Source organism: Lissotriton vulgaris, chromosome 8 (genome assembly GCF_964263255.1).
Source record: "Lissotriton vulgaris chromosome 8, aLisVul1.2, whole genome shotgun sequence".
In the NCBI taxonomy this organism is placed as follows: Eukaryota; Metazoa; Chordata; class Amphibia; order Caudata; family Salamandridae; genus Lissotriton; species Lissotriton vulgaris.
In genome coordinates, this window is record NC_141696.1 from 1459410003 (window position 1) to 1459432340 (window position 22338).

The 22338-nt window shown below is 45.5% G+C and overlaps 1 protein-coding gene across 1 annotated transcript in view; it reads right to left on the bottom strand.

The window, feature by feature from the left end:
• The window catches only part of IGSF11 (immunoglobulin superfamily member 11), a 536993-nt gene continuing 514655 nt past the window's right edge, over nucleotides 1-22338 (bottom strand). The window contains exons 6-7 of the mRNA XM_086933530.1: nucleotides 21046-21193; nucleotides 1-1497 (exon numbers count right to left, since the gene is read on the bottom strand). Of these exons, the coding sequence (XP_086789656.1) occupies nucleotides 1047-1497; nucleotides 21046-21193 (599 nt within the window). The 3' untranslated portion in view covers nucleotides 1-1046. The remainder of the gene's footprint in view (nucleotides 1498-21045; nucleotides 21194-22338) is intronic.

A 22338-nucleotide genomic window follows, 5' to 3' on the forward strand; every position in this document is an offset into this window, starting at 1 on the left:
CCCGTGTGCACCTACCTGCAATAGCCACCTCACTCTTGTAATCCTTGCTCCAATATATAACTGCTTGCAGCATCAGTGATGACAATAATTTTGTTCAGAAGGTGGCCGGCCATATTACACAATTTGTTCTCATAATTAATGCAAATATGTACACACACACAAGAACTTTGCATATATTTTTCATTATTTCAATGTGCTTATTGTTATTTTCTTTTTTATGGTGCACACTTTGAAAACATAGAGTAGCCTAGCTTTGTTTTTTTTTTTTACTGCTTCATAAAGTTCTTATATAGACTTTAGGTGCAGTTAGTTGATGGCTTCTCTATTACTTCGGTATGCTGACTCAGTCAACACAACCATGGGGCCAACATTTGCACCTGACCGGGTTGTTGTGTTATGTTAGGTTTGCTTATAAAGCGCACATGTCACACCAGCTGGGGCCTCTCGGCACTATAGCAGCTCCACAGATTGGCCAAACCCAGAGTGTAAGGTTTCAGATAGCTAAAAGAGCCAGGTCTTGAGGAATATCTTAAACTGCCTATTAGAAAATCGTGGAACCAAAACTAACTTTGAACATCATTCCTTCAAAATAAAAGTTTTCCAGACATCTGCTCAACAAATTCCTTTGTCGGCATTTCTGTTGGCTTTTTAAAAGAAACAAAATATAAGCACTGCTAGCACACAAAAGAAGAGAAAAGTAAAGGAAGTTAGTTTGGCGTTATATAAAAAGTGGTCTGTGCATGGCAGAATGAGGGCTTAAGCGTGTTTTGCTTTTCCCGCTTCTTTGCATTTCTTGGCACTATAAAATCCAGATTCTCCAAGTACGGTTGCTTTAGTGCAACTATCCGTGCAATGCTGCCCACCATGGTATCTGTTGGGCGGCAGGCTTAAATCCTTTCCAACGAATACCACCGTCCACAATGGAGTAACCCTCCCATTGACCAGTCAATGGGAAAGCAGCAGCCAGACACATCTCTCGGCAGTGCCTTTGTCATCGAGTGCAGCATCTTAAGTCCCCCTTTGAACTCTCCCACCATCCCCCTTCCCTACACGAGGGACCCAGCACTGCTCTGAGCAGGCACCATCACAGGCACTCCACCAATCCGTTCAAGCGTTGCTTGGCTCACTGCGTAAGAGCGCGTGTGCGGCTGCTTGGACTTCCGGCTGACAGAGCCGTTACTCCTGGGTCTTGCTTTGGGTGAAGGCGCAGAGTTGGCAGTCACAACCAGCATCTTAGGGGGCGGCTGCGGCGGTTGCCCCCCATTGGCATAGGCTGTTCCCGTGGGACCAGTGCCTGAGCGAGCGGAAAAGGACTGGTGCGATGAGTTGTTGCCGTTGAGGCGCGTGAATGATCCGGTGGCGTAGTTCGGCTTGGGGTTGCTCCAGTACTGGCTGTTGTACGTATTGGATGATGTGAGGGTGTCGTTCTCCGAGGAGGAAGCATCAGCTTGGAATGCCCTCTTGGAAGCTGAGCGTTTAGGGGGAAGGTCGTCTTCTCTAAGGAGGAAAAAAACAAAATACTTATTTTAAAGAAGAGCAAATGTCAGGTCACCAAAATGTTATTTCAATAATTTGGAAAATTTACTTTTTCTGGATTTACCAAAGCAAAAACGGACCTGGTTTTAATGTATTATCTGGTCAAGGTGTCAGGAGAAGCCTGCGAGCACGATCAGACCACAAATATAGTAGATTCTCCCAAAAAAGCATGCTTCAATTGAAATCCTTTACCACACTAGACTAAAAGACTTTTCTTAAGAGGAAACAAATACCCAAGTCTCTGTGAGGACATGTCCAGGGGGTGTTGTTCAGTCAGTGAGATTCAGAGGAAAGGGGGGGGTCGCCAATCTTCCTAAATAAAAAAAACAGTATGCCAAGGGTGAAGGGGTTACCAAGGTTTTTATACACTTTTCCCATGAGGAACAGGTTCACAACTGATTTCCATTAGGTGGGCTAAGTTCCTGATAAAAAAAATAACACATTTTATGGTTTACATTTTTTTATTATATTTCTAGTAACAACAGACATATTACTGGCTTAATATTACATATTATATGGCTTAGAGCCACCAGCTGTGGTAATTGCAACAGTGAACTGATCCCCATACTCCCGCCACCCACCCAACTAACCCAGACCTGGTTACATATGCAAAGAGGTGAGAAAAAAGGGAGCCAAATCCTCCAACTCCCATCTGAACCAATGATTATGTGTTGGTGGTGTGACAAACTCTGACAAGCGGAGTAAGCATTAATATTTAGGGCAGGTGAGTTCACGAAATTCTGTCATCAGAAGAGTTAAGAAGGGCTCCTAAAGCTTGGGGAACACTGAGCTTTGATTCATTAATGTGAGGGCGATGCACTCCTAGTCCTTTCCCATTATATACCAAAGTCTGTGTAACCAGCCCTGATGTGTAGAATATTTCGGGTGCCCCAGTGCATTAATATGTTCTGAAGGGCTGCCAGTAACGCTAGACCTCTCTCTCTGCCTCTGCGCGACTTAAATGGGAAAGTGAGTGCGTTAGGGAGGCAGAGAAGAATATAGGCTGGCAATCTAGGGATTTTAGTGTCTAGGTGCGTGTCTATATCTTTAAGAACCTGATCCCAGTATGCAGCCAGTTTTGGGCATTCCCATAGAATGTGTAATAACCTTCCTGAGGAACCGCATGGGAGCCAACAATCAGGTGACTGAGATGGAGTACGTTTATATAACCTACTAGGGGTGAGATACGTGGGATGTTATGAGCTGTGTGCCAGGTCCGCTAGTAGATTTCGTCCCATTCCTTCATGGACATCTCCCTCCCTATCTCTGACTCCCACCGCCGTTGGTCTGGGGATTTCACAGTTGGGCGTTCAGTGGCCAGGAGCCTATACAAATGAGTGATGAGGCATGTGCTTGTCATGCTAGAAAGTGGCCAGCGTTCGTATGGGGTGAGATGTCGGTGTGCCCCTGGGCGGACTCTCACTTGCATCATCTAATGGCAGATCTGGGTGTAATGCCGCCTCTCCCCTCCGGGACGTTCATGTTCTTGGCAGACGGAATCGAACGGGATGGGACATTCTGTGTCAAACAGTTGCCCTACCGATCTACATCCTGCTTGGGTCCAGCTGTGGAACCCAGGGTCCGTTAGGGTCGGAGTAAAGGTGGGATCTCCTGCAATGGGTTTTAGGGGAGAGGGAAAGGAAGTGAGATGCCTATGAGTCGCCATCCGGTCCCAGGCTGCTAGAGCTGGCTTGGTGATAGTAGAGAGATATAAGTTAGGGGGGCGTGCGATTTTTGGGAGAAAAGGAATCTTCCACAAGGGCTGTCCTGCGAGCACTTTTTCCATAAACAGCCTGTGATTTTACGACTCTGTGCGTGACCATTCGACAAAGATTCTTAGCTGTGCGGGCTTGTAATAATAAACAAGGTCCAGAACCCCCAAACCAGCCTCTGAAGGAGACCTGTAGGCTAGATCTTTGCAGAGTCTGGGATGTTTATCTGCCCAGACAAAATGAATCAAATCATCCTGAAGTGATTGAATTGAGCCCAAAGGTGGTTCTAATGGCAATTCTTGGGTAGATTTCAGATCCTGGGTAAGATTGTCATTTTCAGTGCTGCTGTCCTCCCAAGCCAAGAGAGAGAGTGTTGCCGCCAGCGACTCAGGTCAGAGCAAATCTGCTGGGTCAGTGCGCATTAGTTGAGGGACACTGTCTCAGATATCATGGGGGCGATCTGGAGACCCAGGTACCCGATGTGTGAAGTGGACCACTGTAAGGGTTGTTGAAGTGTTGTTAATTACTGTTGTTACATTGTTAGGTTTAGGGCTTTTGACTTGTGGATATTTATTTTGAAACCTGCTACTTGGCCAAAGGCTGTGAGTTTGTCATGGAAGGCCGGCAAGGATGAGGCCGGGTCCTCCAGCGTCGCCAGAACATCATCGGTGTGCAAGCTGATTGTGTGGAAGTCCACACCAAACTAAGGGCCTCATTAGGATCGCGGACGGCGTCCATCCGCGACCCCAGAGGAAGAGGGAACGTCCGCATGGGCTGCGGCATTCCCTCATGTGCGATTAGGATGTGACCGCCACCCTGGCGGTCACATCCTGGATATTTAACATTGCGGCGGGTGCTGCTTCAAGCAGCACCCTCCGCAATGTTAAAAGTGCATGTTTAACATTTACATGCACAAAGCGGCAGGCACCGCGCGGTGCCTGCCGCTTTGTGCAAGTAAATGCTGGGGGGTACCATAGGTACCCCCCCATGTGCACCCCCCACCTGCCAACACCCTGGGGGCCCGCAACGGGCCCCCAAAATCAAAAGTACACATGCTTTTCCACAGCGGAAAAACCGCCGCGGAAAAGCATGTTTACAAATGCTTCCTAATTTGGCTGGCGGTGTCTGATAGACACTGCCAGCCAAATGAGAGCTTTTCCGCCGCGGTTGTAATCTGACCGCGGCGGAAAAGCAGCGGACAGTAACTAAGACCCACCAGCCATCGTAATGCAGCGGTGGGTCTTTGGTGAGTCCGCAGAGGATTTTCCGCCTCCTCCGGGCCGGAGGTGGCTTCCCCCGGCCCGGAGGAGGCGGAAAATCCTCCATCATAATGAGGCCCTTAATTCCTTAAATGCAAGGTGGGATCGGACTCTCTGGGCCATGTACTCCATACATAGGGCAAAGAGTAACGATGATAGCGGACACCCTTGTCTGGTGCCACTATTAACCTCATAGCTGCTATTAAACATTCCTCCCCAGTGCTGCGCTGTCCATTAGAACTAGTGCTGAATGGACGTTCAATGGTCGTGCGCAGCACTGGGGAGGTAGTGCTGCCATCGGCCAATGCACCGAGGCAGCACTTAAGGGGTTAATTGTCAGTGGAAGAATGGCCATTTATTCAAGTGACTGCGGTAGGGCCTTCATAGGTGCTAGAGATCCACCTCCTAAACCTGTCTCCTATACCAAAATGATCCAAGGTGGCTTCGAGATAGTGCCAGTGGACTCTGTTGAACGCTTTCTCAGTGTTGACCGATAAGATCATACGTTCTTGGCCATGTCTCTGAGCCTTATCTATGAGGTGGAGGTCCCTGCGTGTGTTGTCACCACATTGACGTTGTAGGACAAACCTTGCCTGATCCAGGTCAATGAGGCCAGGCAGTAAGGGGTTGAGTCGAGAAGCTAAGATTCCTGTGAATATTTTAAGATCAATGTTTAGAAGGGAAATTGGTCTGTACAAGGAACATTGGGCTTGATCTTACCCCGGTTTGGGGATCACTGTGATGGAGGCCATTTTAATTGATGGAGGGAGTGATGCTGAGGTCCCAAGGGCGTTAAAGAGACGAGTCAGGAGGGGTGCAAGGATTGGGCCGAACGTTTTATAAAAGATGGCTGGAAATTTTTATTGGACTGTCCAGATCTTCCCTTTTTACCGAGGTGCGGGTGGATGTATGTGCTTCCTGGAGGTATGATGGGATTCCCTCTGGATGGAGGTTTTGCACTGCATATAGCTTTTGATAGTAGTCTATAAAAGTCCCTGCTATATGGGGTTCTTCAGTCTGCGCCTGGCCTTCAGAGTCTAAAACCTCCTGGACCCGATGCTCTTGCCACCAGATCCTCAGATTATTGGACAAGAGGCACCTGCCCTGCCCCCGACATAATATTGATGCTTTAGGAGGAGTGCGGAATATTCTGCCCTTACCCTATCCATACCAGCTGATTGAGTTCTGGCCACCTCCAACTGCCTCCAAAACTGGAGGGCTCCAGTCCGTTTGTGAATGCGCTCGAGTTCTGCAACTTGTTGGGAGAGGTTTTCCCTTTTATCCCTGCGCCCTTTTTTTTCAGCAGATGATATGACAATCAATTCCCCCCCTTACCATAGCCTTCAGTGCGTCCCAAATAATGGAAACGGTAGAGTCTGGGGTGTCGTTGATGGCCAGATAGTCTTTGTTCGCTCTAGTGATTTGCTCTATATTACCAGGACGTTGCAGGAGACTGTCTTGCAGGCGCCATGTTTTGGGGTTTGGGCCATCTCTTGGGATGTCTATGTTGCCTACTACAACCGTGTGATCCAACAGGGATCGAGGTTTAATTGTGATGCCTTGCACCTGAGCGACAAGGTCTGGGGAACGCAGTAAATAGTCTAGCCTGGCATACGATTTACAAGCATATGAGTAATATGTGTAATCTTGTGCCTGCATATGTATGTTCCTCCAGATATCGGTGAGGCCCCTATTGTTGAGCCAGGCCATGCCCTCCCTGGAAAGTGCGCCCGTTTGACCCTGTCTTTCTGCAGATCTGTCCATATTGTTATTGAAGACAAGGTTTAGGTCACCCCCCCACTAAGACCAGGTAGCTTGTGGAACCCATGACCTCTGTCACTGCTTGTCTCAAGAACGCCTCCTGCCCTTTTTAGGCGAATATATAGAGGCTATTGTGATTATGTTGGTGCCTGTGTTGTGAGAACGCTAACAGTCTCCCATGTATTGTGGCCTCTCTGGATAATACCTTGCCTCTGAAGTGAAGGAGACTAAAATGGCCACCCCGCTGTTTTGTTTGGGGAGGAAGCGAAGTATTGGTGCGAGAAGTGTTTGGAGCGGAGCTTGTGCTCATCGCGGGAGAAGGTGAGTCTCTTGTAGTAGGCACACGTGGGTCCCTGAATGTTCAAGGTAAGATAGGATAGAGCTCCTTTTTAGGGGGTGATTGAGGCCTTTGACATTTAGTGTGAGAACTCTCAATCCGTCTGACATAGGGCATGGATATAGAGTGCTGTACAGTGGCTAAATGTGAAAGGGCAGAAAATCATAAGTGTAATGCGGGTGGAGCATAATGTGGGGAGTGTAGAGGTCAAGGGCTAACAACGAGGTCTGTTCAACAAAATAAATTCAAAACTATCTAAAGTCATAACAGACAAAAGCAACAAAGAATTCAAACTGGTATAAAGGAAATTAGAGTCCATTTCTGATATGTCCATTTAATCACTAGTGTAGGTGCAGCCCCCCTCCCAACCCAGGCCCCGCCATCCACCGCTACGATGTTGTGTCAAGGCAGGAGCAGAATGGAGAGACAGATATGAGCGGAGGATTAGGAATAGGAGACCCAAAGGAGAGGCCCCCCTTGTCAGGGTGATGCAGGTCTTGTGGAGGCTCCAGTAGTGTGTCTATGACTGCCTGCTTCTTTCTGGCTATTGTATCAGGATCTGGTCGAAGCCCAACCGGGGGTGTGCCGGGGCCCCTCAGCGCACAGCTGTTCGTTCCATCTGTTTTGTCTCTGCTGTTCTGCATAGGTTTGGGTGGGGCTCCCTTTAAGTCCAGTATGCTTTGCGCTTCTTCCAGAGACCAGATATGATGTAGTTTCCCTTCATGATGGAAGATTATATGGAAGGGGTGCCCCCATGAGTAGTGCACGCCTACTGCATGAAGGTGTGTAGTGATGGGGTGAAAGTCTTTTCGTTTTTGGAGGGTTGTTGCTGAGAGGTCTTGATATAGGACCAGGTGACAACCTTGATACTGCAGGGGGTGCTTGTCGCTGGCTTTCTGGAGGATACACTCCTTTAGGGGGAAGTTGTTAACGCACCTGAGGATTTCCAGTGGTGGGGTTTTAGGCGAGTGTTTGGGGCTGACTCTGTGTGTTCTGTCGAGGTGGATGGTTATCTCGGGCCTACTTCCAGGACAGATCGGAATAGGTCCGTCCCGTAGGAGGTGATGTCCGAACCTTCAGTTCTGGTTGGAACCCCGCAAATCCAGATGTTATTCTTGTGTGATCTATTCTCCAGGTCTTCTGTATGGGCTTGGAGGTCCAGGTTCTGATCTCTGAGGCGCAGAATTTTCTGTTGAAGTTGTTCAATTATCTCCTCCCTGCTCGTTTCATCATCTTCCAGCATGGAGATTCTCTCGCCCAGCCCGTCTAGATTACACCATGTGTCCTTCAACTCATATGTGACCTCCTTCCTGAAAGAGCGAAGGTCCTCACGCAGGGACACAAACTGCGACTCTATGTAGGGGCGGGTGATCGGCTCATCTGTGGCTCCAGGGTAGGAGAGCCCTTGAGGCGTCTCCAAAGGTGTACCCTCTGATCCTTCTATGGGCTTTAGTAACATATCTTTGAGGTTGCTGTCTTTTTCCCCCTTGCAGCTGCCTTGTTGGGGGCAAAGGAATGCCAGGAGTTTGGCTAAAGAGATGGCACAGGGTTTACAGCAACTCCAAGCTGCTGCCCCGCTGTCTGGGTTGTCTTCTGGTGACTAAGCTCCTGGCCTCCCCCGGCTGGGCAATAAACACCTCTAGGGTGCACCACGTAATGTGCGTGGCCCAGGTCCACTGCTGTACCAAGTCTCCGTACACCCCCACCACTCAGGCTCCCTCGGCATAGTCAATGCCCAGGGGTGTGCCAGGCCCTATGGAGGCCATGGTAAGGGTTTGTGGATCTTATCTTATCTTATCTTATCTTAGGTGCAATTTATAAAGCGCACTGACACCGAAGCTTCCTGGTGCTGATAGACAGAGCAAATGAGGGGGGAGCACAGATGGATACCTGTAGGCACCTTGTTGCGCAGTCTTTGGGGCCCGGGGTCAGGAGTGCGACAGCTTATATCGCTCTCTAGGCCGGAGTGCTTACTTTCTTGTTGTGGCTGTGTAGTATTCATGGTGCGTCCACCACCATGAATAGTACGTGGCGTGTAGGAGGCCCCGCCGCGGGCCGCCCACTGGGCCTGTCAGTGATGCTGCAGGTGGGCCCGGGCACTCAGGTATGTAGGGGGCAAGCATCCGGGTGAGCGGCGACCAGCGTGGATCCCACACCCCCCGCCCAGGTGTGCACTGGTGGAGTGTTTGTGCCCTCCCTGGCAGTGGACCATTGGCTCCTTCCGTGGTGGGTAGGGAGCGGCACCAAAGGAACCAGGGCAGGCTCCCAGCGGTTGATGTTGCTTGAACGTCTCCTGGGGGACTCCTCTTCTAGCAGCGCTACATAAGGCCCTGGTGCAAGAGCTCCTCAGGGCAAGTCACAGCGCTAGGCCTCGTCTCGAACCACGCCGGCCGCGGGATCTCCCTCTCAACTCCTAACCTTCGTGTCTGGGGGGCAGGCTACCGCCTCAATCGATCGTGTCTCCCCTTACCTCTACAAGTCACTGTGATCCTGCCTCTGTCAAAGCCCCAGCAAACCACCAGCTCAGCCGTCCACAGGGACGGGAGTCGGGCCTGGCTCCATCACCGGAAACCGCCACCCGCGGGCCAGGGCCTTCCAACAATAATCCAAGCGTCCAGGCCCCGATGCCCAGGCCGTTCTCGGCTCCGCACTCTGTGCAGGGAGCCGTGCTGATGCATTTTGCGTGGCCCTTACACTACTCCGCTATTCAGACTGTCCTGCCCGACCTCTCCGGGGACGCGGTCCCTTAACGATGCTGCACTAGACAGCCAGGCCAGGCGGCGGTGAGCGGAGAGACACGAAAACACATCTCAGCCGTCCGCCATCTTGGTCACGCCATAATAAACATTTTAGTCAAACCACAACAACGGGAACAACCAACAAAGGCAAATAAGACCCGATTCAGAGGCCCCAGACCCCACTCAAAAGCCAAGAATGTATTTATTTGGGGGGTATCATCACACTTCCCCCTGAAGCTACACTCCTGGACATGTCGCATGAAGCAAAACCTGAATAACGAGTTACTATGGATGCTCACAGATGCTGTCAGCTCTCAGATCTTTAACCTTCAAATGATTGCAAATTCAAGAGATACTCTGCATTACTCACACTAACACGAAATCAGGAAGCATCCTGCACTAGTGGTTTTCGTAAGCAAATGCCTACCCTTTTCATTCGCAAAAGTGGGTACTGAAGACCTGATGGCAGCACTGCGGTTCTCCACTAATGGAGAAGCCACAAAGCATTGTAGAAGTGGGAATATTCTTCTAGAACTTGATTAATTTCCCTCTCTACTGTGTCTTTTGCTTAAAGTGGCTAGTTTACCTTCTTTGCAGGTGGACCCTTGAGGAGGTGTACACCTATGGGGGAGGAGTAGGGGTGACCTAGAGGTCACTAGTAGCGTAACATAGCATATTACTATGCGCAGTGGCTGAGTTTGCTCTCCATTTCCTGCAGCTCTGACCTCAGACACTCATGTCCTCCCACACATCCCTCCCTGGTGTTAGACCTAGCACGGCGATTTTCATTCACAATAACTGGGTGCCTTCACGTGCAAGAAACAACCCAGAATTTTTAAAACTTGGGAATAATCTAGAAAAGTGTGATTATTTTTATACTCTCAGTGATCGCTCCTTCTTCACTTTCAAGAATGTATACCTATTTTTATCATTTTATTGTATTATATCATTTACACATATAAGTTACTGGTTTATAGTTAAGTTTGCATTGCCTGTCGGAGGATCTGAATGCCAGGCGAGAGAAAACAATCGGGTGGATTTGAAGCACTGAAAAACATTAAGGGGCAGATTTACGAGTTCTGGCCATCTCTGCAAATCAGCAGGGATGCGCCAGAACAGATGCGACACACAATTCCCTCCCTGCGCCACCACGAAAGCATCGCATTTACAATGCGGCGCACCGTGGCGCAAAGATAGGTCGATGCGTATCGTATCCTCTGGCATAAGGGCAGGGCATTGCTGGAGTCGTGTCACAAGCGCAATGAGGCTGCAGTAATGCTCAGGGGCGCCTTGTGCCTAACTTGCTGCGTCACTCCTTACACCTGCTTCAAACGGGCGCAGGGTTTTGACGCAGCATGGACGTAAAAGTGAATCAGTGAAATCTTGCAGATTTCACTGCGTCACTTTGACAAGGTGTTCCTGCGACGGAACGCCCATATGAGACCTAACGCAGGTTTCATGTGAGGCAGGGCTTTACAACGTGACACATCTCCCTAGATGCGCCATGTTGTAAATAAAGCGCAACGTGGCGCATGGTTTATGCCACCGCTGCGTCACAGAAGTGACTCAACGGCGGCGTAAATGTGGTGCATGGAGCTTGTAAATCTGCCCCTAGGTCCCTGGTTATGAGTTGGTTGCTGTTTTCCATTACGCAGGTCGGAATTCGGAGTTATGTGGTATTAACTCAGTAATCACAAGGAGTGTGAAATATCCCACCCATTGTTAATTATCAAGGCAAACCTACTGAAATTTAACAGAGGAAAAAGAGTACGGAATTTAACTTAACATACAGATTTTGGTACAGTAAGTATTTTGGTGCAGTAAGCACCAGCATTCACACTTTAGTCCCCAAAAACGTGTACTACGTGCCATTTTTTGCACCAGAATAATTCCGAACACAGCACCAGCTTCTAAACCCAAGTCATAGTCAGAACCTAAAAATTATGACGGATGTAAACAGTGCAAGACTGCTAATCAGCAGCAGAGGGCAGCAAAGGCAAGAGATACAAGAAGCCGATTCGCACCAATCCCTGCCAACACAAATCACTGCTGAACACAATAAATACCTGTCTTCAAAAAACAACCGGCAGGTGTAAGCAGAGGAGTAGCCAGCATGGCAGGGGCAAACTAAATAAAAATCGGAGAGTCGGGAGCGTGTGGCGTGCTTGAGAGGATTTGTGGAGAGATATAATTGTGTCGAATGTTTCTTGTGTAGATACCTCAAGCCAGAAACGTAAGTCAAAACTGCAGGATTTAAGTGAGGGAGTTGAGGGGTCTCCCACAAGGACATATTGAGAAATGTGTTCGCAATTGTAAGCTCCTTAGGGCACTAAAACCTGTCAAAACATAATAGGATTTAAAGATTACTTTATGAAGTGGGGAAGAAAAAAAGCCCATTGCTTTCAGCAGCGATGTGAGTTAAATGAATGATGTGAACGAGCCTCTGTCCACTAGGCAGCACCGCACATGTATGCTGTGATTATTTTCTTGTTCCTTGATAATCTTGAGGCATAATGATAAAAATAAACTATTCGTTTTATTTTCAAAGAAGTTACTATTTAGAAGGGTTTGTTTCTAAATTCACTTTTGTTGCCCTGCTTACAGGCAACTTCAGCGCAACAGGCCTATTGTATCCAATATTGACTTAGTCAGGGCCACTGGAATTATGCGGCAGAGCGGCACTAAATTATTCTTAAACGCTCACTAAAGTATGCAGCAAGAATAGGCAAATTATGTGGCATTTCTTTAATGCTATTACTTCATTATTTTGTCATTTTTACACTTGACAATATGGCATGTGATACGATTTTACCTAATTAGTGCCAGTTTAACAACAAAATACAGACAAAAGAAACCAAAAGATCACCAGGTAACCGTTGCAAAGGGCCTTCCACTGCGCACAAACCCACATCGCCACGTTTTAGTACGTTTTGGTTTGTTTGGGCTAGAAACATTTTTTTTTGTTAAAGTCTAAAGATTACTCAGCAGATGATGGATTATGTGGAAAATGCGGCAACTCCACAATCATGTGAAAACGCAGCTGAATCGCATTTTTCCAGTGGCCCTGTTTAGAGTAGGCTTTAGGTGCTCATATTTTGATGGGATTCTTGTCTGCTGCACTTCCCTTCTCCTGATGCGATGCACTTCATCTCTATTCTTATGTTTGTACCACCCAACGAGCTTTTGGACCTCACAGTTTTGTTTGAATGAGTTGTGTCCTTAAGTTGCTGGTGCACGAGAGACGTGTTCTCTCCCTCTCCTTGTTCTCCTTGCTCCCCACTGCATTCCCGCATACTGTTCTCTGTATCTGTAAGTCAACTGCCCCTCAGCATCCGTCTGCCACCTGCTGCTAACACAGCAGAAGCGAGCCACCCTGAAATGGGGTTTCAAAGCAGTCCAAGAACCCAACTTGTGCATGTGCGCACTCAAGTGGCCATCTTGGAATAGGTGTTTTTAAAAAAACTTAAGAAAAACCTTTCTAAGGCTGTGGTGTGTGCGTGTTAAACTGGAGGCTTCTCCAATTCTTTGTGTTATATGAAGCTACACAGCAGCAAATTGTAAAAAAAAAAAAAAAAAAGCATTTGGAAAGCCAAGAGGCATATGTCCCTGTATCACCTGCGTGGCCTGTTGGTTTTGCCAATGCTTGTTTATGAGGTATTTGAGATAGCAGCGACCTAGCACCAAGATTCAGTAAAGCCTTTTATAGAAAGCATCTTCATCACAGCTGGAACATCTAAAAAATACTGTGTTTTACATAACACAGAAAAGTGTGCAGGGTTGAGTGGAGACCAGATGACAGAAACTAGTTTCTGGAAAATAGAACCGGGACAGTATTATACACCTTTGCGTCACTTTTCCCATGTTAAAAATGATGCAAATGTGGCGCAAGGGGGTTGTAAATCTGCCCCAACGTCCCTTACAGCTACACATCATGCTGCACATACAGCTTCTGGCACAGGGAGATGAAGGGTTTGCCAAGAATCTTTTTGGTGCAATTCCCACAATTGAGATTGTAACCCAGGTCCTCACTTGTCAATATCATTTAATTTTGCCCCTAAGAAATATTTCCTTCTCCAGAATGAAAGTATGAAGTATGAAGCCTCGTAGGATATGTCATTGAATGAAGCGCCATGACTCTTGGGAGAGACCACTGGCAAGATGGCCTCCTTGTAGCACTATGGACAAGTAACATGTCACCCTCACCTTACTTAACGGTGCCAACTATTCTTTTTACCAACCTCAGAAGCATGACAGGCTGGTTATAACCGATGAGATTGAAATCTATAGTTTTCATGATGCCAAATGGGCTTAAGTGCAGCATGTGTCTGATTAAGTTCACCCCCCACCCCAAAAAAACCCTACATTTTGGGTTCTTTCAGCAGAAATTCATCTAAATGCTTTACCGAAGTTTTCTTTCATCACATATTAATCTGTGTGTCATTTTATTTAGGTTGAGGGTTATTACAATAGATAGAATGCACTTTCCGTTGTGAATCAGACATTTTTAACAGACTTTGGGCCATATTATCAAGAACAGCGCAAACATTATCGCCGCTTTAGCGGCAGGAAACTGCAGCTGAAGCAGCTATAAGGTGTTTGATAATATGCCTTAGAGAATTCCAATAGAAGCCCAGGTTCTGGTGTCAAGGACATCAAACCTGGGCTTCCATTGGAATTTTCTAGGGCATATTTTCAAGCCCCTTGTCGCCGCTTTAGAGGCAGTTTCCTGCTGCTAAAGGGGCGCTAACGTTTGCGCCGTTCTTGATAATATGGCCCTTTGTATAGTGTTCTGGCAGCCTTCGGGGGTGGTTCACTCTTTACAGAAAAGCATGCCTTTATTGCTGCAATGTCAGCATCTCATTTCTCCCAAAGACAAGCTTTCAAGGGTGCAAAACCAGACAACCAGAATGTGCCCGATCCCACAGAAATATGACCACAGCAAACCAGCTTGGAGAGCGGTTTAGTGTCTCCTAGTGGGATCTAGCATCAAACCCCAGGTCCCCCTGGATTGTCCACAAGGGGGACTGGTCCTAAACACTTGCAGGCATCAGTACTCCTCCCTTCACCAAGCTGCAACCTCCACCAATGCCTGCTCGGCTCCTCACCAATGATCCTTTGAATGGCTTAAACAGGGAAGCAGATCCTTGGGAAGTTGAAGGCCCCAGCAAAGGCCTGGTCTACGCCTGGGAGCCGGACTATCGACACACATTTGAAAACAGAGCTGAAAACAGAACTTTTTTAATTGGCCTTCAACTGAGCTTCGTGCAGCAGAAGAGTCTCGACTGAAGAACATCGGACAAGGTTTGGCCTCACCAGCTGGACTTTAATAACAAATGACCGAAGTTGAAATTTTTACTCAAGTATTTCAGGACCCTGAAGTAATCAAAAGGAGACATGCAGCACTCAATAAAACTCCCAAACAAATACATAAATAAATTATACATAAAAAGAGTAGGGGCTCTAAACTTTACCCTGAAACTCAGTTTCATGGATTTGGGTTATTAACTGTTATACTAGAAGCAGGTCAAGACAACGTCTTAAAAAAAATGGGTGCCTACTTCCAAATATCTTGTAACCTCCAATCTAGTTAGTCCAGCCTATTTTAGCGACAAGAGTTGTATGTATGTATGTATGTATGTGGTATTTCTAAAGCTCCAACCTAGTCAAGATGCAGCAGAGAGCTGTACATGGTCAACGGCACGCATAGAGTAAACATGATAGGAAAGGGAGCTGGGTTGTTAGCAGTTCCTGCACCATGATGTAGTGTTCTTTAAAAAGGTGAATCTTCAACTCTTTCCTAAATTTGAACTGCTTTGGGGCAGTCCTGATGGATACAGGGATGTTGTTCTAGATCCTGGGTGCATTGATGGAAAAGCCTGGTTGTCTTGTTTTTACTTTTTACACTTCTTAGTCTGCAGTCTGATGGTGCCCTGGCTGTGTGTTATGCCGTTAAGGAATGTTATGGAATCCCCTCACAAGTATTTTTTTTCTTAACACAAATTTTCTTGGGTTTTGCCAGGTGCAACATTACATTGCTGAATATTACTTCCCTTCACAAGTATTTTATTTATGCCTGAAATGTGAGTTCTTTTCTGGTGAGTCACACCTGGGCAGGTTGTTCTTAATAAATCTACTACTGAACATATAATTGGTGTTATCTTCGTTTACACATTTTTGGCAATGCCCTGCCAACCATGATGACTGAGATGACCTAAGAAGCCACTGGACTACACCATTTTCATGGATGTCTCCTGCTGTCCCGTAAATGTGTTGTATGTTCTCTATACCAGATGAGTGACTCTGGGACAAAATGGGACAAAATGTCATATTGGTATTAAGTGTTGCTCAAATTTGTACTATTAAGTTGCATACTGTACGTATTGCTAAGTTAACCCATGAATGTGTCAGAGGCGGTCTGGATCTTTTAGCGTGCCAATATTCTGTTGGATTTATTTTATTGACGACTGGTGAGCCAAGAGACTATGAGGGGTGTGCAGTCAGATTTTGTGCCATTGCAGCCACATTTGGGCTCATCTTCCGTATCAACGTAGCCACTGTATCTCTCTACGACACACACGTGACAAGCAAGGGCAACATATCATTCAATGTCTTCTCCTGGCACTTTACCGTGATGACTGATGTGTATATAACAAGTCTAAACTAAGATTGGAGAATAGATTCACAAAGTAAGTGACCATTGCAATGATGAGGTACCAGTTTGACACTCAACATCAAAGAATAGAGGAGTGAATTGATGAATTTGTTGTAAGGTTGTGTAAGATCTCAACTGAATGAAAATGTGGTCAAATGAGTAGAGAACATCAATTTTTCAATGTAAGGGCAAGAAAATTCAAGAAAGGTTGTGGGCGGCAAATAACCCAACACTACAAGATGTTATTGACATTGTGAAAGTGGTTGAGGAGTCTGATTTCTAAATGTGAGAAATGGAAAAGAGACAGGTTTTATTGAGGATATTACAGCTCTGGATAAAGTTGACAAAAAGAAAGACACAGTTAGTTTGGTACTTAAGGGATCCAACGGAATACAGAAAAAGTAGTTGTAATACCAAACTGACATTTATATCCTGTTCTAGATGTGGTAGCAATTTCTAAGGGGAATTCTAAATCTTGTTTTGTTATCAACAAGGAGTGTAGCAAGTATGGTCGTAAGGGTCTTAAGGGTCGCTATGCACAAATTTGTAGAGAGAGTCGAAAATCGAAGGTAGGGGTCACTGAGTAATTATGTGATGGCAAACTGGTTGATTAAGTGATGAGCTTGGGTCAATATGATGTTATGAAAGGGACAAAGAGGAGGTCAAAGGCAATTTTCAAAGTAAAAGGGAGAGAAGTTGAACTTATGGTTGATTCCGGGTAAATACACAGAATTGTACCTAAAAGTATGTTTGTAAAAGTGTGGTTTGATGTTAAGAAGCTCCTGAAAGATATTTGTCCTGGAGGGTATCAGGGAGAGCAGATAAATATTTTAGTATTCTCTCTACTTTAAATTTGAGTCAAGGGAGATTGATGACAAAGTTTATGTGGCAAAAAAGGGACCACCTGTACTTAGCTGGATGTAGCAATATGATATACAAATTGTCATAAACCCACACGGTCCAAACCCAGTGATGGCATTTAGTGCCAAGTAAGTAATAGTTATCAAGAAATAATTAGGCTAATTATAAGGGTATGTGCACAAGATAGTATTTAAACCTAGGACCATAACTATGATGCACAGATTGAGAAGAGTTCCTATAGTGGTTAGAATTGAGGTTAAGAAGATTTTGGAAGAAATGATGAGACATGGAATAATTGAGCCTGTGGAGGTGTTTAGTTTGAGGGCACCTGTGGTTATTAATGAAAAGTCTGATGATCATTTAAGAATCTGTGTGGATCTTAGGAGGTTACTGACAATTTTCCTCTGTCTAGCATCAATTAGTTAGTTTTGTTGTTTCAAAACTTGACTTAAAGAATGCTTATCATCAAATACGATTACATGATGACTCTAAAGATCTTACGGCATCCATCACTTGAAAGGGACTTGCCATTTACAAGAATGCTGTTTGGGCTGTCATCTGCAGTGAGTGCCTTTCGGGAAATGATGTCGGCAGTTTTCAAAGGATTTACTAATATTATATTTTTTCAGATGACATTCTTATTTATGGAAAAGCACTTAAGCAACACAGTCATGCTTTCAAACATACTTAATATTGAATTTCAGAAGTAGGTTTCACCTTATGAATGGACAAATGTACATCAGAGAAGTTGACTACTTGGTCCATAGTATTTATGGTGAGAGGATGAGACCAAAAGAAGATCTGCTCAAGCCCATTAAGTTACCTCCCTCGCCACAGGATAAAGATCAATTTAGCTGTTTTATGGGACTCACTAAATATTGCACCAAGTTTGTTGAAACTTTTGCCACTAAAACTGAACATTTGAGAGTTATATTGAGAAAGAGGTGTGCACTTAAGTGGGCAGAGGAACAGCAAAAGTGTTTGATCAGATAAAGGGGGAGATTTGTGATGCTGATATTCTGTGCCTGATGGTGATGGAAAATGATTGGCGGGGCTGGTGAGACTTGCATCTCATCTGCAGGAATATTGCTACAATGTGAAGTAAATTCCTATTGGCGGAATGCACTTGAGCATTGCCTTTCTCATTTATCTGTGTATTGGTGTGTGGTGGACAAATATTGTCCATCACACACCAATTGAAGCACTGTAATGGCAGAGCAATGGGAAGGAGTGGTAACTTGGATGAATGACATTGAACATAGTGGTAGTGGTGTGTTCACTCAGAAAGAATGGGATTCTAGTATGAAAGGTGATACAGTGCTGAAAGAAATTGCTCATATGAAAGGGGAGAGAAAGAAAGTGTGGTGGCCTCACCAGTAAGACCTTTTATTAAGGTGCGAGAGGAATTACACTTATAGGATCAGGATGTGATTGTTAGAGATGATAGATTTGTTCCTCCTTAGAATTTGAGTAGCAGCATCATACATTTAGCTCATAATGGGCATACTCTGCAAATTTTGACCAAGAGTAGGATAAATGACAATTTCTGAAGCCAGGTATGGATGATCAGACAGAGAGACGGATTGAAATTTGTAGTGAGTGTAATGCTAGTGAGAAAAGACTTAAAGTAGGTGCACAAGCTGATATGGGACATATTCATGATCCTGGGCAAGTGTGGTGCAGCGTATGTTTTATTCATTCACGAGAGGGTGTGAGGAATAAGTTGAGATTTGCCATGGTTTTGGAGGACATTAATTCTAAGTGGTTAGTTGTCAAGTTCATGAGAAAAGCAACTGTTAAAACATCAGTGAAGAGGGTTTTCCACAGTTACTTATTACAGATATCGGAATGCAGTTGACTCCTTAAATTGTGATTTCTTCTTGATGGTTGTGGGATCAAGCACCATCGTATATTTTTGGTAATCCTCAAGCAAATGGCAATGCTGAAAGAGCGAATTGTATTGTCAAGGGGAGTGATTCAGATGGTTTTACAGAATAGGTATGATGTGGCGAGCTTTGTGAATAGTGTTAAGAACAGTGTTAAGAACATTTCACATTTTGTGGACATGAAAGGAAGAAAAATAGGTATGAGGTTAGTACCTGCATGACTGCAATATTGTTAAAGGAAAGATAATGGTCAAGATTTACAGAAGATGTCTCATGGTACCACTGAAGTTGGAGATTGAGTGAGGGTTAAACATGGTTTGGTGTGTGAGAGAGAGAAGATGGTTTCAATTAGTGTAGTGGATTTATGTTGATGAGTGATGAGGAATTTAATGAAGTGCTCAGGAGAAGAAAGTGAGAATGCGTGTCCATTGAAGGGCCTGGTGATGGTGTTGTGGAAAGTTCAAGACTAAGGTCCTCATTATGAGTTTGGCGGTCCTCTTGGGGTGCCGCCACAGCGCCGTCCGCAGGAGGACAACCAAAGCTGTGGTGCACATGACAGATTTTTAATGTAATCCATGGCAAACAGGTGGTGCTGTGATAGTTTCACTGCAGTTATCTGTTAGGGTCATAGGAGAGACTAACATGCAGACTGCCACAGTGAGATCGCCTTTAGCATATTCCTGCACAGTGTGGCATGCACCATGTTGTGTATGCCACACTGTGCAGGTACAGGAGTGCAATTCCAGGTGAGTACAAGGTGTAAATGTGTAGCGGAGGTTGGACCGCCACTGCGAGTACTGCAGTCTTATGAACCGCCAGACTCGTAGTAAAGCACTTAGTATGAGCTGTGTACCAAGTCTTAGTCTTAAATACTTACGGGTTGCTTCACTAACTCTCTCTGCATATGTTGAATTTTAATTTAATAATGTGTTATATGGGAAGGAGGGAGATATGTTATACCTTTAAACTGTGTTATGGAATCCCTTCATGGGGTCCTTTGTTTATGCCTGAAGCGGGGGTTCTTTTCTAGAGACCTGTTCCTGGCTGGCTGGAGGAAATCACGCTCAGGCATGCTGTTCTCAATAAATCTACATACCATATACTCAGTGTCACCTGAGCTTTTTACTACAATACGGGTGTGCCTAGATCAACCAGAGATTGTCTGCAAAATAAGCAGGGTGCTGTGATAGTTTTGTAAATGATGCCACTGAGATATAAAAGCAGAAAGGAAAGACACAGGATGTGCAGCTCTGGAACAACCTGGCAAAGTCACTTAAGTCCCTATTACTCCTTGGCAGAGGGATCCATTAGCCTCACTCAACCAGAGATAATGTACAGAGAAGCCTGCCAACCCCTGAGTCCCCTACTGTTTATTGGCTTAACCTAATAATTGTGTGTAGCTATTGATTACCTCATGCTCTACCCAAGTGCAATGAGGACCACATAGTATTTTCCCCAATAGGAAGGACTTGAGGTTGTGGAAAGCTTGCAGTGTAAAGGAGAGTCTCATCCTATGTCTGAGCAGAGGATGGAAAGGTGAGGCCTATCAGTAAATAAGTGTTGTACTAGATTCTAAGCGATCAATAAGTCATTCTATACAATCAGCAAGCACATCAGTGTTTGAATTATGTTGAACTGTTCAGCTTGAAGGGCTGGACAGATCAGTGGCAGGTGAGAGTCCCCCCTCAACAAGGAACAATATTATGCACAGTAACTTAGTTTGACCATGGTCATCACTTAATCCTACACCATGAGGATACTTGTGAACAAGACAGACTTTGGGGCCCAGGTACAATCTACGTACAGTAGTCAATAGATCGCCATCCACTCCTTGACAGGTCAATAGACACCGAATATCATCTAATCTTTGCTGTATGTTCATCAGGGTTACATTTAGACATACCTTCTGCTGTGAGGTGAACTTGATGTGTTTCACGTCAGCATAATAGTGACAAGTAGCCAGTAGCTAAATACACTGCACTACCTATCAGAAGCCTCAGACATATGCTATAGCGACAACATAAATCTCTAACCCCATCCTACTCTCACACTGTGCTATATTCTCAGTTTCACAGCTGATGTAGCCACAGCATAATTCTGCCCTGTGTATGGTCCAAGGGTGTCCATTGTTGGCCTGCAAAGGCTAAGTGCATGACATAATATCATTTATATAATCTGGGTTTTTTCTGAACATGTGGAATGGCACCAGCTCTTGTAGGCCCCCACTTTACTGCACTGATCAAGCAGTGTGTACTATCAATAGCAAAGAGTAACGATATAATCAGGACACACAAGTACTGCACCTTATCTCATTTGGGATGTCCTCCTCTTCCTCCTTGTGTTTGTTCCGCCAATAAAACAAAAAGACAGCAACCAGGATAATGCAGACGATCAGGACCAGTGCCGCTGTCACCACAGCTCCCGCGATCAGCCCAACACTCTGATGCTGAGCTGCAAAGAGAAGGTAGTAGGACTTTAAAAGTGACAATAGGAAAGTAAGGCTTACAAACAAGTGATATAAACTCAGTGCTTAATTTTAGCCGGTGGTTTACGGTGCATAGCACCAGCAACTAATTGTCAACACCATCACCCATGACAGTCTGCCACATGGTGGTGATGTTAGCCTAATTTAGAGATGAGCACAGCTTAAGCTGTCTCTTAATTCACTATATATTATAAATGACTAATATCCGCTGCCAAGGCCCTTGATTTAGCACTGGGTGGCCTGGAAGAGTCTGGATTGTCACACTTGTAGGAGTGTGATGGTTAGTAGATGTGTAGATACTGTCATTGCCAGTGTTGTTAGGGGCAATGGGTAGCGTAAGTTGCAGTGGGCCCCTGAAAAAAGCACTGGCACTTATATATTTACAAAGTAAGCACTGTATACATTGCTCCCATTCAGGCCGGATTCTGTGCTCTATAGCATTCTTTGCTACAATCCCCCACATATGAACTTTGGGGGGCTATGCTGAGGATCTTGCGTAAACAGGTGTCTGGCTAAAGTTGCATGTATGCTACTTTCCAATAATCACATATTTTCCTTTATTTGAACTTCTTGCACCATTTTCTCTTCTCACACTCGCATTAGGCTCTCTTTTAAAAGATTTCTGGCAGGTTTAGCAGGTTTTAAGTGAATGTTTTAGCCTTCGTGTTCCATAGCCTTATATATTTAAGTTTCTGCGGACTCCTTCCCTTAGCCTTCCTATTATTATTATTATTATTATTATTATTATTTATTTTTGTAGAGCGCATAGTCACCCTGAGGTATCCCAGCGCTAGGAACCCTAACTCTACAGTTCAGCGGGCCAGGGGCAAAAAAAGGGGGGGGGTTGGGGGGGGGGACAGAGACTCAGAATAAGGGGAAGGCATAAAACATTAGGGAAAAAGATGCGTCTTTAGCTGCTTCCTGAAGCGCAGGTATTGTGATTAGAGTCGCAAGTCGCGGGGGAGCGAGTTCCAGAGGCGTGCAGCTTGGACCGAGAAACGTCTTCCTCCTGATCGGGCTTTCTTGAATCTGGGGGTGGTAATGAAATTTTCTGTGTCTGAACGGAGGGATCTTGTAGCTTTATAGGGAGTGATGAATTTACTGAGGACTG